This window comes from Stegodyphus dumicola, chromosome 5 (assembly GCF_044657685.1).
Source record: "Stegodyphus dumicola isolate Sdum_Otavi_A_Nest chromosome 5, ASM4465768v1".
NCBI lineage: Eukaryota > Metazoa > Arthropoda > Arachnida > Araneae > Eresidae > Stegodyphus > Stegodyphus dumicola.
This window is the reverse complement of record NC_140772.1, coordinates 54227111-54242653: the sequence shown is the minus strand read 5'-3', so window position 1 is coordinate 54242653 and position 15543 is coordinate 54227111. Positions and strand designations below refer to the sequence as shown.

Below are 15543 nucleotides of genomic sequence, written 5' to 3'. Positions count from 1 at the left end.
AGTTTAGCTCTTTTAACGCGTTTTCCATTACACCACTTAAATTTTCTGATTAAAGGCTCAGTGTTTCGTCTCGAATATTCTGCATCAGCTGTCTAATAGTCTACGGTTATACAAGTTGTCTTTTAAATATTCCCATGAAAATTTTTGAATTTGGCGACCAGTATGTGGCCGGATACTGTCATGATGGATGACATGATCACTCAACATGCCAGGAGACTTGCATAACATGGCTTCACGTAACCTCGTCCAAGTTGCACAATAACGATCCGCAGTAGCGGGTTGACCACGCTCCAGGTACTCGATATCAGGATAACGAATCACGTATTGAATCTCGAAGCGAAGCAACCTTTATAAACGTCTTGCCATTCAATCGCTCTGTCATCTGTGAACGTACTATACCTAGCCGCAGAGCCAATGCTAGACTACCAATGTCATATGTCTATACTCTGGGGCGGGTTCTCAACCGGTGGTACGCAAGAGAAAAAGATGTGGTACGCAAAGAAGCAAAGTATTTTTAACTATTAAATTCAAAAATTAAAACTTCAACATCCTGATTGAGTATTTTCTCTAACCCTCATAAATTTATGCGATCTGAGGTTTGTTCAAGAGTGGTGGTGGTAGTAGTACTTTGTAGTGGTGGTACTAAAGGTTCTCAAATTTTTTTAGATGGTAAGAAAGGTTGAGAACCGCTACTCTGGGGTAAAAGTATTCTTTCTCTTAAAATTACTTTTCAAATGCTGATGCTTGTAACCTTTTTTAGATCTACCTACGTAAATACCTAAGTAAATAATGAGATATAATTGCAGATCTTCAATTAAATTTTGCTGTAATATTCAAGCAAGTAAACTTGTGTTTTCATTTTTTTCAGGTGATATTGCCTTAATAAAAGTAAATCACTAAATCCTAGCATGGTTTATGATGAAATTATAAAGTAGGCTGATGGAATGCTACGGGAATAATGTAATCTATACCGACAAGTGAAGAAATTTCCGTCATGCCCAACTTTTTCTTCCCTTCGAATGGAACTGACCTCAGCTTCAACTTCAGCTTTAAGCAAGCTTTAGATGTCCTAGAAGAACATTTCTCCAAAGATCGAATTTTCGATTATGAAACAGAGACGATTATTATCACATGTTACGCTTTGCTGATGGCTACTGGTTTATTTTGCAACCTTCTGGTTTGTTGTGTGGTGCTTGCAAACACAAAAATCAGGTAAGGCATTTAACAACAATTCTGCTGATATTCCAATTATTACTTAAAGGCGAAAGCATGGCACCTTTTTAGTAGCTATTTAAATGTAAAGAACAAGATCTACACTAGAAAATTATTGTTATCTAATTATGCAATCATAATTACTTCTGTTGCTCTTACTAATCTTACTTGTCTGGTTTAACCAAAAAAGCCCCTGAATTATTACCGCTGTAGCATGGTTTATGATGAAATTATAAAGTAGGCTGATGGAATGCTACGGGAATAATGTAATCTATACCGACAAGTGAAGAAATTTCCGTCATGCCCAACTTTTTCTTCCCTTCGAATGGAAGTGACCTACCTCAGCTTCAACTTCAGCTTTAAGCAAGCTTTAGATGTCCTAGAAGAACATTTCTCCAAAGATCGAATTTTCGATTATGAAACAGAGACGATTATTATCACATGTTACGCTTTGCTGATGGCTACTGGTTTATTTTGCAACCTTCTGGTTTGTTGTGTGGTGCTTGCAAACACAAAAATCAGGTAAGGCATTTAACAACAATTCTGCTGATATTCCAATTATTACTTAAAGGCGAAAGCATGGCACCTTTTTAGTAGATATTTAAATGTAAAGAACAAGATCTACACTAGAAAATTATTGTTATCTAATTATGCAATCATAATTACTTCTGTTGCTCTTACTAATCTTACTTGTCTGGTTTAACCAAAAAAGCCCCTGAATTATTACCGCTGTAAGGAGGGCATGACTGCTTCTGTCGTTGGCTAGAGCCTTCAGCATCGTACAGGTAACAGTTCGTCTTATGCTACATTTGCACCCAATTTTGAAGGGGAACACCCTGATCACCGGATCCGAGTGCTTCCCACCTCTCTTTCCCTACTATTAACCTCTCCAGAGGACTCACTTCTCCCGCATATGCCGCACAGAGTGCACCCATGCCGCACAGATACCGTAACTTTATAAACATCCATTGCGACACCGTAACTTTACAAACATCCATTGTTTCTCCGGGATTTGAAACCAGGCTCTTCGGTACTGCAGTCAGCGTCGCTAACCATTTTCCCGTGCGGACGGCATTAGTTCTACGATACCTCACCAAATGTAAACCCTGATATTTAATTCAAAAGTTGATCTCATGTCGACATCAGGAACTATTAAATATATTGATCAGCCAAAGCAGTACGACTACCCCTGCACTGTGAGAACGTGCTGATCGGAATGTCGGAGATCAGCGTTACTCATATTGTTTTCAAATGGGAGCTGCTTTTATAAATTAGAATGTTCTGCGGACCTCCTTTTCCTTGTCCTCATAGAAAGAAATAATTTTAGCGCATGTTATACAAAAACGTCTCCTGATTTGGACTCATCTTGAATTCTTCTATATCATGTCGTTGCATATGTCAAGGCAAACTGTTAATGGTTAAAATAATACGTCGAATAATGATTATTGGAGAACTTAAACAACATTAATCAGCGCAATGTTTGTACAATTTGCAGGAAACCACCTTTCTTCAGCTGCCTAAATACCAGAGAAAGATAGAAAATGGGGATCAGATAATAATGACTGGAAAGACTGGAAGTTACTGGCCACATCTATTGATGAAACAAGAAAACTAAAACAAAATTTTCTTAAAGGCTGTGGGTAAAGATGGAGTGGAATTAGTATTGCTAAGTAGAGCAGAAAGATATTTTTGAATGTGAAACCTCTCTAGAAAATTTAACTCACCAATGGAAGATGTTTTGAGCCATGTTTTCTGCAGAAGACTCGAAAGTGTGATTTTCTAACCAACAGTGCTGGGCAACAGGGGATTTCTGTGCTTCATTTTTCCTAACATATCCCTCATGTTCTTTAACACGAAATTTTAAGGCTCTGTTAGTTTGACCCACGTAAATTAAAACACATTGGCAAGGAATCCTGTAAATACCCCAGGAATACATATCCAGAATGGCGTCTTTAAGTATGGAACTGGGAATTTTATCGATCGAAGAAAAAAAGATTTGAAAGTTGAATTTCTGTAGAATACGAACAGTTCTGTAGTTAATCGATGGAAAGAAAGGAATAACAGCAGGATTCTTGTAATCTCCTATAACGAGAAGGTGTCTTCTGATGTGCTGAGATGAGAATATTTTAACCGCTTGGTTAATAATGTTGGGTGAAAATCCCCTGTCAATAGCAACTGCTTTTAAGTAATTTATTTCTTGGTCAAGAGCCATTTTGGAGGAGCAAACGTGAAGTGGCCCAAATAAACAAAGGAATTAAATGAAGCTAACTTCTGTGCTTTCTTTAAATGAATTTCTTCCTTATCACCATATTCTATCTCGTTCATTTGTACTTAGGCAGCTGAAGAAGGTGGTTGTGTATTTAAAACATCGAAAGTAGTCCTGCAAAATTTACAAACATTACGCTGATTCTTAGTTTTTAAATTCTCCAATAACTACTGTTTGTTTAATTACTTTCTACCAGTTAGACTATCATAGTAATATTCGGCATCGTAATATCTCTTTTACCCATACAAGCAAATCTTGCAGTTACATTGCTGCATTAAAGGTTTTCTACCATATCTTTATTTTCTAATTCCCATGTAGTTTTTAAATTCTTTCTGGTTTTAAAATGTTACTGTTACTCAAAATTATGCATGATATGCAATACTTGTTGCTTACCAAATTTCTGCAAGCTTCTTCTTCTTCTGACTTCTGAATCAATAATACGCTGTTTTCTTGGCAGTACAATGTTTCGTTCCATTAATTTTCATCATTACGTTTACGTTGAATTTAATTTTATTCAAAAAAAAGGTGTCTGAAAGATGAATAATTTTCTTTTCCTGTCATTTCAAGCTATGTTTACATTTAAAACACTCCTAGGGCTGCAGAAAAATATTCTGAAATTGGAATTATTTTCCGAGGTAGAACTTTGAAAATGAAATATTGATTTTTGAAAATGGCTTTGAGTTAGAATTTGAGTGAGAAACAAAACAAAAAAACGTATGTTGCATTTTACTCCTAGCAATATGATTACTTTATTCAAAAATTGAAATAATGTTCATTTGCACGTTTTTTTTACTTTTAAGGACAAATAATCAATATTTACTTGTCACAAAATATTTATTAGATATGATTTTATGCCTCTCTTTATTTAAGTATCGTTTTGTTATCCCTTGCTTGGCATTAACCGATTAGTTGTTTAGTTATAAAATAGTGACTTATGCTGAAATAGTTCTATTAAAGTTAGAATTCATTAAATATATATATCTTCTGAGATGTTCGAAATGAAGGATACGCTCTGATAGGGCTGCAGTTTAAAGGAATAAAGGTTTTATTCTTAAACAAGCAGACAAGGTAATGAAATTACACAATTCCGAAGAATTGGTGAGGAAATAAAATATATAAAGCAAAATTTCAAATTACTAATATAGCTTTAAGCAGCACTTTCATTTAAATTCAATCAAACATGACGAAATGAAATACAATATAATTATATAACAATGAATATAAGACTATTATTTTAAAAAGTATTAATTCAATTTTTGATTTAATACAAACGTGCACCGCTTAGACGATATAGTGGTTAGAGGAGATAAACCACTGAGTTGGCTTCCGACACTGGTATAGATATATCCATGCAGAATTGGTTACCAACTCGTCGGGAGTCAACCACTAGCTACCAGGCCGCCGCCCTGGGCAGTGGCTAGGGGACGTAAGCTGCTGAGTTGGCTTCCGACCCGGGTATAGATATATCCATCCAGAATTGGTTACCAACTAGACGGGAGTCAACCACTAGCTACCAGGCCGCAGCCCTGGGCAGCCCCGGCTGAGCAGATGACATTTATAAAATGCAAAAAAAAAGAGATATAAGTTAGGACAGACTGCTGAGGTACCGAAAGGCCCGGGTTCCAATCCCAGATAAGATATGGATGTTTGTAAATGTATAGTGTCGTTGCGGCATGGGGCACTTCAAATATAAGTTCTCTCATATGGTTTGGTAGTAGGGACGTGGATGGGAGACCCTCCAACCATTCCCCGGGGTAATTTCCCGGGGAATGGTCCTCCCTCAAAATTGTCGTGGAAGTAGAAATCCAACCTCCTTGAGGCTATGCTAACCATTCTTCAATGAAATTTATTTGAAAAGAATTTTCCGCTCACATTTAAGACACATGTTTAGTGTCCAAATGAATAATTTTTTCTTAACTTTCTTAGGCGAAAAATTGAAATTTAATTATCGCAAATTTTTCCACTCTTGACTTGCGAACAATATTCGAATACAAAATTAGTAGCGGAAAATTACTCGAGGATATATGGTGCTTTTATGTTCTAATGTGTAATGAATGCATTGTTCTTGATACATTTAAGAGTAAATTTCATAATTGTTTTGTCTTCTAGGTCGTCTCGCAATGTGCTGGTCATCAATCTCAACTTATCAGATATCATTCTTTGTGTCTTCTGCATGCCTCTTACCCTACTTGTGCTGATCCGAAGAAGTTGGTTCCTCGGGGCGTTCCTCTGCAAACTTGTTCCTTTCGTCCAAGCATCCACCATCTTCGTGTCAGCCGCTACTGTACTAGCCATCGCTATTGATCGTTACAAAGCCGTCATCAGTTTCAATCCCAAGCATCCAAAGGGCAACAGAAGAGATATGTTACTTTACACAAGCGTGATATGGTTCACGGCTTTCCTCTTCTCTATACCCATATCCCTATTTCAAGGAACAGTTTCAGTTGGGTTACCGGGACTTCACATGTACTACAAGTGTGTAGAACTCTGGCCTAGTTCCTTCTACAAGGGCATGTACACGGTGCTCATATTGGTGGTTCAGTTCGTCATACCAGTTTTGGCTTTGTCGATTACACATTGCCATATACGGTCCCATTTAAACGCCAGGGTCATAAAGGTAGACAGTAAAAAATTGAAAGATCAGGGTTCGAACATGAACCATCAGGGATTGCTGAGAGATCTAAGAAGAAATACTCGCGCCACCATGGTGCTGATGAACATTTCCGTGGTCTTTACCATTAGTTGGCTGCCGTGGAACAGTCTGAACCTCCTCGCTGAATTCAATCCTGATTTGATGGATCCTAAGTACCTATATCTTGCATTCGCTGTTTCTCACATGACAGCCATGTCTTCTTCCGTTACGAATCCAATATTGTATGGATGGCTGAATAGTAATATCCGTCGAGAAATAGTAAAACTTTGGTGGGTGCTTTCCAAGGTTGGTACAGCTTTCATTTCTAACCGAAGTTCTCAAACGGACAACCAAGCTGTCCCGCAGAACCATACGATGATTCGTTCTTCAGGAGGTGACTCGACTCTAAAGAGTAACAATCCAGAAAGTCATGTTTAATTAAAATTTTAAAAAAATCAAATTTTCACGTGTGAACTAAAAGCAAATCCTTAGTAGGTATTTTTTATATACCTGGATTACATATATATGGGCTAAACTTTGCAACAACAAGAGCAACAAAAAGTATTCCAGTGTTAAAAACGTTCTGGTATTAAAATACATTTTCACTTTTCAATGACTAAGGAGAAAGTTAATTTTGAACTTAAATGCTTCACTTTTTAAATTGTTTCAGACTTTTATTCCCATTCCCTTTCGTATTTTCTAGCCATAATCGAGAAATCCAACAAAAAGAAAATAACTCATATTAACTTTATTGTTTATATTTAAAAATTGTAGTAAGCTCGCCTAAAAGTTACCAAGAGCTGCTGCTCCAAAAGGTTCAACACGTTTTAAAAGAATTAATACACATGAAAATCACATCATTAGACATGTAAAACATTAAAAAAATATTAAAAAACAGAAAAAGATAAAAAGTAAGCGGAAAATGGTAAATTAGCCCAATTCGACTTCCAAACAGGCTTTTCAAGGGAAATTTCATTTATTTGAACGTCGAATCAAGCCAACCCCATTACGCGTTTCGCCGAAACAGACAATTGAAACTTTTTCGCTAAAAATTTTTTAAAATTTAGACAAAGTGTCTTGGAAATTTTAATAGTCTCAATTCTCTGTTCCAATTTCCCGACGCGTCCGCACAGAATGACACATTAAGGTGTTAAAATATGTTAAACAAAACCTAAACTTCCTAAACCTAGACTAAAATTAAAATTAAAATCAAAAACGAAAATAAATAGCGATGAGCTATTAGTCCTAAAAATACAAAAACATACGGGCTGGGCCTGCAAGCTTAAAGATTAACAATTTAATTTTTAAATTATAGATTTTAGAAAACTGTAATGAAAACCTGTAATTAAAATAAAATAAAACAAAAATTAAGAAGAGAACAAACTAAGTGGGTCTTGCTAAGACCAAGAAAAAGTTGTAACAAAAGAAACAAAAACTGACCTTTGGCGATACAAAGCTGTCCCTCTTAAAACTTGTTGAAAAATGGCTGCTATACTTCTGTGTCTTTCATTTGGATGACGTATGTAGGGGGGAGCGAAGTGCTGTGGGCATTTAGCCAATGCGAAGAGATTTTCGTTATCTGCAACTCGTCTCCTATTATCGAAGGGGGCCGGAAACCTCGGAAACCGTGTAAAGATCTCAAAAATGGCGCTTGGCTTGTAGTAGGATGGAAAAAAAATTTTTTTTTTCGAAGTGAAAATGGCTAATTCAGCTAAAACTATAAAAACTTGGCCATTAAAGCAAGAGAAAAAGGAAAAAACAGTCATTTGTTAAGAAAGTCGTAATTCTTCAAGCTAGCGAGCAATTAAGCTACTATGAAAAATGAAAAAAGCCCGATTTGTTAATAAAAGCAGTAAAATTGGCCATTACAGAAATTTAAAACTATGTACACAATAGTATTTAAGATTAAAGTGCCAAAATTTTTTTGGAGGAAAGAGAATGAATAAACAAGAATTATCTGTACATTTTTACAATAGATTCTCTGAATTAGTCATCCTTCTTAAACCGTCCGTACGTATGTTTAGAATATTTTAATGTGTTTTTATAACTTAAATAATAATAAAAAAAACATACAAAATTTTGATATATACCAAAATGTAACCGAAAATAGGTTTTATATACCTAAATAAAAATCAAATACTTAACAGATAAATAAAAGGCTAACTACATTGCTGGCTAAAACTATGAAATATCCTTCCAAAGGAGGATTTCCTCCCGTTGAGATCACTGCAGTTTTTCAGTTGCTCCTTTCATATTTCATATTCAAATAAATAAACATGAAAACCCCCTCAAAATGTATAACATAAATAAAGATTCAAGTAAAGCAATAAAAGTGTAGAACAAGTCCAAAATACGTAAAAAACATATTACAAAGAAATAATAATAATCGTGAGCAATAAGTTAATATAAATCAGAATATACCAGCTAAGTTAAACTTACAAATTCTCGATACAGTTGCTGTAAATTGTAGAAGCAGAAATATTGTGGCAAAAGGATAAATGGTTCTTCTTCTTTCTTCTTTTTCTAAATGTTAAAATTTGGAAATGAGAATTCAAACAGAACATCTACACATCCACTAAAATTCATGAGTTTTAATTTCTTTTCATTCTCTTGCAGTATCTAGAATAACATTTGTGATTTTCTTTCTACCTCTAGCGTTTTCCTGCTTATACAAAAGAATGGAAATGAAATCTAAATCTTACAAATCAATCAGATGTCTTTGTAAAAAATGTTGAAAATCCTCAGGTGGATAACTAGTTAAGTTACACTACAATATCTTTTATTTTAAGATTATTATTATATGCATGTTTTAATCTGTAATCTTTTAATCTTTTAATCTGTTATTAATTGATGCCCTGATTTCCGGAACGATAGATAAAAATTACTTTCTAGTAAATGTTTCCTACCTTTTATGCAAACTACTTATATAAGTAATAGCTACCAAATTTATGTGTATAATTTGGAAGGATTACATAATACTTAAATAATAAATTCCTTAAACATGTTTGTATTGACTTTATATCGTTTAATCACAAGGCTTAAAATATAATCAAAAAGCTATCACAAATGGAGATTAGTGTAAATAATAACAGAAAATGATCAAGCAATTGTGTACGTTATTAAATTACTTCTTGGTAATTATACACTACAAAGCAGTTTCTGGGGTCAGTCACATATTCTTGTAACTATTACTATACCCAGTATAATTTGTGGTACGGAAAACTGGGTATAAAATGCTTGGCTTTAAGTTACTAAAAGTACTTGCTCCATAATGTAACATTATACCATGTGTTATAAGTAAGTTAAATTCGATATTTATACTTGTACACTATTTCAATAAATGTATGTCTATTATTACGAAGTACAAATGTTTAAGTGAAATAATAAAGCATTCCTTTTAATGGCATATTTTGCTGAGTATTTATTTCATTTTATTTCATTAGAATATGTGGAATAATATAATGCATTAAAATGTTTATATAGCTGTTTTATATTAACAGGAACTTCATGTTAGCTAAGAATTTTATTTTTGATTAGTGAATATTTAATACTTGTGACACAAATATACTACGAGAAAACTCAGATTTTTTAAAACTCTTGTTTTGTAGATATTTCGCGTTTCAGTAAATTGTAGAATTTTTTTTAATCCATTGGCGAACATTTGCCTATTCAGCATTGCCTATTCCTAAGATCGGAAGGGGGGCCATTTTATAGTGGAGGCACCTAACAAGCGACCACCCTTTCCCTTCTATAAAGAGAAGCACGGTTACAACCATGCCTTCTTTGGAATTCGAATCCCGGCCCCTCGGTACCACACTTGGCTTCCCTAACCGCTATACCCTCGCGCGGCTGTCACAAAAATGTAGCAGTTGCAGCTCAAATTTTACATACCAATGATTTATAAATCTTAAGCCTATTTAGTATATTATTCGAAATGGGAAATGTTAAAAACACTGCGAATTACAAATAACAATGGCGCAGCTTTAGTTAAACAATTCCTAATCCTTATCAACCTCTTATTTACTAGCCTAAAATGGTTAGCATAAAACGGAAGGAATGTATAATAATTTTAATGAATCTAGTTATTACATTTCATAAAAATATTTAATATATAATTATTTTCATTATTAAAAAAGAAAATGAATAAATAAAATATGTATTCATAAGAAATGAGATTATTTTTTTTAATCCAGAATATCAGAAAGATTAAATTTAGAAGATAAATACTGAATAGTAACGCTTTACTAAATAATAATATACTAGTACAAAGAAGATAAATTCATTTTATTTCAGGGCGTGGAAAACATTTCTCTTAATTAATTGAATTTATTGATTAAAATTAAGATATACATATATATATATATATATCTTTCATCTCGCCGAATGGCAACGGTCTAGCTCGTCGGAGATAAAAATGTTTTATTTTGAACAGTGTTGCCACTGCTCAACTATAAATCGGTAGTCTTCTGTTGTTTTGTTTTACCCAAAATTCATGCTAATGTGTGTGCATCGCATTATTTAATAGGGAAACGATAGGAAACTTTATATCCGAAAAAAAAACATACTCTGCAAATACGTAATTTTCCATACTATCAAGTCAAATTTCCTTTAATAATTAACTATTAAAACTATTTTAATGGTATTAAATCCCAGTTAAAAGCACTTTTCACATGTTCGAAGCCTGAGTATTACAGAAAAGAGGAATGTTTACTTTTGCAATATCCTATTATCAAATTAAAATATACCTACGCTGCTCACCTGATATATACATGCACTAACTGGGTTATGTATTTTAAATGGAAACGTGCCATTATAATTCGCTTAATTAATAATTAAAAACCACAAATATGTTAATAACACCCATTAGTGGAATTTAAATGGACAACAAATTGCCCAAGAGAAGTACTCTCGCCTTACAATGGAGATTGAAGGAGTAATTGAGTGATTATATTGGAATTTCAGGGATAATATCTCGATAGCGTACTTGTATTTCATGGTTAATGCATTTCGGGTATTTTGAAATTCTAATTCAGGCTGCAGAATTTCATTCATAATAACTGAACAGCTGAAATCATTTGGCTTCCGCTATAATATGTTGCTCTTCTCACGAGGTGTTGATTTCACGATAATGTTAAAACTGTTGTAATAAATCATATTAAATTACATTTAGAATGCGTTAAGAAATTTAATACGACTTTTAAGATAAATGTTTTAAATTTCTTTATATAAGAATGGATTTGAAAATTCATAGAATTATTAGATTAATGCATTTTTCCTAAAAATATCGAACACCACTGAGCGCTATATGGTGTAGGTTCGGACCACCAATATCTAAGCGATAAGACCACTGGATACAAATATCGTTTCGGCATCCCAGACGTTATAGGGGTTAGGCGAGCCGCCTGAGATACCAAAGGGATCGGTTTCGAATCTTAGAGAAAGTATGGTTGTTACGACCCGTCCCTTCATAGGAGGCAAAGATGGCCCTCCTATTAAGTGCTTCTATGTATAATGAAGTAACCACCACTTCGGCCTTAGTACTGGCCAAGCCAAAGTCGTCTGAGAGCCCGCCATTGTTTTAAAAGAATCATTTCATAGGGTTCCGGTCCCTACAAAGTGACTGGCTTCATAGGAGGTTTTGTAGTTTCCCCGTCCGTAACGTGAATAAAAGACATTTTCCCTTGAAATGTGCTCCACAAAGGATTCCTTCCCCTTAAGCAGATAGCTTTCGCGCTCTTTGTCATAATCCAAATACTTGAATCTTATCCAACCTAACTGAGAATAGAAGATCTAAGTTTAAATTGAGACTAGAGCACAGTTGAATTTTCCTGTTTCCTGCTTTCATAAAAATGTTCTTAACTGGCATTAGAAACAAAATTCAGTGGATTATAATTCGTCATCACCTAGATCTAGTCGGCAGGGTATCGTGCCTTTTCTCAGTCATACAGGGGCGTCTTAATACATTGCTTTTGATCGATAGGCGAAGGATTTGTTCGGGAAGCTATACAGCATGTAATAAACCATCGTGGTTCCGGGCATGCGCAGACCTTCTCCATTTTGGTCTAAGAAAATTTGCTTCAGTATCGAGTATGGGCTCTCCAGGCGATGGAGCAGTAAAGTCGCTGAATACTGGTAGCTCCGACCTAAGTTCTTTTCCCGACGAACTGGCTGGCTGCGTGGGCCTTTTCGTGGTTCTCCCAATGCATAACGGGTAAACGAGTCAGTTTCCCTTAGGAAGTCCTCTACGAAAGTATCGCTTCCCTTAGACATAAGTCATCGTGTGCTTTACAGCATTAAACTAAACCAAACCAATCCTTACCCATATAGTGTGCGTTCGTGGGATGTAATAAAAAGTTAGGTAATTATCCAGAAGCATCATAAAATTATTTGCAAACTATTCATATGGTATTGGGAGGTTAAAGATTTTTGGATGGACGGAATTGCTTTTACTAAGAACAAATAATTAAAAATAGAACATTGGTATTTTATAAATATTACAGGTTAAATATTTAGCATCATTCTGATTTTGTGATATAACAATTTGCGGAGTGTCATGTCTGAGAATTTTCGGTTCGTTTTACTCTATCACTAACATCAGAGAAACCTATTTAGATATTCAGAAATGTTTTATTTGTCTTTACTCTGCGAGGTGCAACATTCATATGTAATGAAGGTTTAATGGATGGACTGCGCAAGCCTTGTATAACTGAGTACACATAATCAGGTTTCGCTCCACTAAGACACCATTTAATCAAGATACCCCCTGCGTTATACCCCTAACCGTTATACCCCGTGCGTGGCTCTCGCAAAAATGTAGCAGTTCAGCACAAATTTTACATAACGATGATTTATAAATCTTAAGACTATTTAGTATATTATTCGGATATTATTCGAAACATTTTGCCAATTACAATTAACAATGGCGCAGCTTTAATTAAACAATGGCTAATCCTTATCAACATGCTCATTATTAACCTTTTATTTACTAACCTAAAATGGTTAGCATAAAACGGAATGAATGCTTATCATTTTAATGAATCTAGTCAGCACATTTCATAAAAATATTTAATATATAATTATTTTCAATATTAAATAAGGAAATTAATAATTAGAAAACGTATTCTAAAAATTGAGTTTTTTTTTTTTTTTATCCAGAATATCAGAGAGATTTAAATTTAAAAGATAAATACATTACAATGGCGCAGCTTTAGTTAAACAATTCCTAATCCTTATCAACCTCTTATTTACTAGCCTAAAATGGTTAGCATAAAACGGAAGGAATGTATAATAATTTTAATGAATCTAGTTATTACATTTCATAAAAATATTTAATATATAATTATTTTCATTATTAAAAAAGAAAATGAATAAATAAAATATGTATTCATAAGAATTGAGATTATTGTTTTTAATCCAGAATATCAGAAAGATTAAATTTAGAACTAATAATAAATATAAATACTGAATAGTAACGCTTTGCTGAATAGTAACACCCTAGTGCGAGGAAAAAGAATGCATTTTATTTCAGGGAGTGGAAAACATTTCTCTTAACCAATTGAGTTTATTGATTAAAATTAAGATATTATGTATCTTTCTTCTCGCCGAATGGCAACGGTCTAGCTCTTCGGAGATAAAAATGTTTTATTTTGAACAGTATTGCCACTGATCAACTATAAATCGGTAGCCTTCTTGTTTTGTTTTACCCAAAATTCATGCTAACGAGTGTACATTGCATTATTTAATAGGGAAACGGCAGGAATTTTTTGTGCCTGAAAAAAATATTCTGCAAATACGTAATAGATTTCCATACTATCAAGTCAAATTCCTTTAATAACTAACAATTAAAGCATAAATTAATATAGCTTTAATAAATAGTATTAAACTAAACCAAACCAAACCTTACCCATGTAGTGTGCGTTCGCCAAATGTAATAAAAAGTTAGATAAATATCCAGAAGCATCATAAAATTATCAGTAAAAGTATTGATGTGGAAGTGGGGGGTTAAAGTCTAGGATGCATGATACTGCTTTTACTAAGAGCAAATAATTAGAAATGAAACTTTGGCATTTTATAAATATTACAAGTTAACAAATATAACCAAATAACCTACATATATTTGGCAACTTCCTGATTTTGTCGTATAACATTTTGAGAAGTGCCATATCTGAGAGCTTCTGGTTCCTTTTTCCCTTTCACTAACATCGGAGAGAACTATTTAGATATTCAGAAATGTTTTATTTGTCTTTACTCTGCGAGGCGCAACATTCATATGTAATGAAGGTTTAATGGATGGATTGCGCAAGCCTTGTAAACCTGAGCAAACATAATCAAGTTTCGCTTCATTAAGACAACATTTAATCGAAATACCAACTGTTTAAGGCAGAAACTTCTTGTTTCAGGTTATTATACTGAAAGTTTCTTTACAATTTTTCTCAAGGGACTTTAAAAAAAAAAAAAAAAAAAAAAAAAAAACTAAAATAGTGATTATAAAAATAAAAATCATGTAACAGTATTAGTAACGCCGTCTAGATCCTTTTCATAAAAATGTTTTTATTGTATTTCTAATCAGGCATGCCCTGATTTAAATGCATTTTTATAAAAATCAGTCTGATCAAAGATCACAAAACATTTTCTTAAGAGCTGCGTTTATTGCTTTTAAATCGCTTGGCTATTACTCAATAGCAGACTGATTAAGTTTCAAAGTTGAATATCTTACGCTTTCCCGAGTGGCAAAATGCTGGCGCCAGGAAGATAAAAGAATGTTATTTTCAGCAGGGACAACACATTGTTTTTCAGCAGTTGAGTTTGTTCATTAAAATTGAAAGACTAATATCTTACATTTTGCCGAATGGCCACAGTGTGGCGCGTTGTTATTTATTGCGAACAGTGTTGCCACTACTCGCTTTCAAACCACAGAGTGTATTAACCAAAAGTTCGTTAAATATGGGCAAAATTTGAAATAATTCAAAAACAAGTTCGAAATTCAAAATTTGGGCTTCGAAGGGCACCTATTCGGGTGGAGAAGTAATCGTGTTCAAAATTTGGTGGCTGTAGGTGCCGTCGTATTTCCCAATGCGAGGATCCTACAGATATGCAATATGCAGATTCTTCAATACTTGATATTAAAGATAGAGGTTTATTGTGCAAGGAATTTTGAAAAACTGAATATTATTCACACCGCATCAAAAAATTAAAAATTGCGCGAAAGATCCTTAAGCTAGCATTTATGCATTGCTAATTAGACATCAACGAAACTAAAATGATCAGAATATTTTTAATATTACAAACAATGTAAAGTTAGCAAAGCAACAATCTTGCGTTTAGCGTAGATTTAGTCAAAATCTCAATGGATTTCGAGAGTAAGATCTACAGGTCCCTCTTCATCAACAGCAAAGAAATCTGCAAAGCTGGACAATAAATGGAAATAATGGGC

At 33.9% G+C, this 15543-nt stretch overlaps 1 protein-coding gene across 1 annotated transcript; it reads left to right on the top strand.

Moving 5' to 3' along the window:
* Positions 1-882: 882 nt before the first annotated feature.
* LOC146997106 (neuropeptide F receptor-like) lies at positions 883-9488 on the top strand. Its single transcript, XM_085816345.1, has 3 exons — positions 883-1053; positions 1558-1734; positions 5588-9488. The coding sequence occupies exons 1-3, from the start codon at positions 995-997 to the stop codon at positions 6546-6548; spliced, it is 1197 nt and encodes a 398-aa protein (XP_085672471.1). The 5' UTR covers positions 883-994; the 3' UTR covers positions 6549-9488.
* The last annotated feature ends 6055 nt before the right edge of the window (positions 9489-15543 follow it).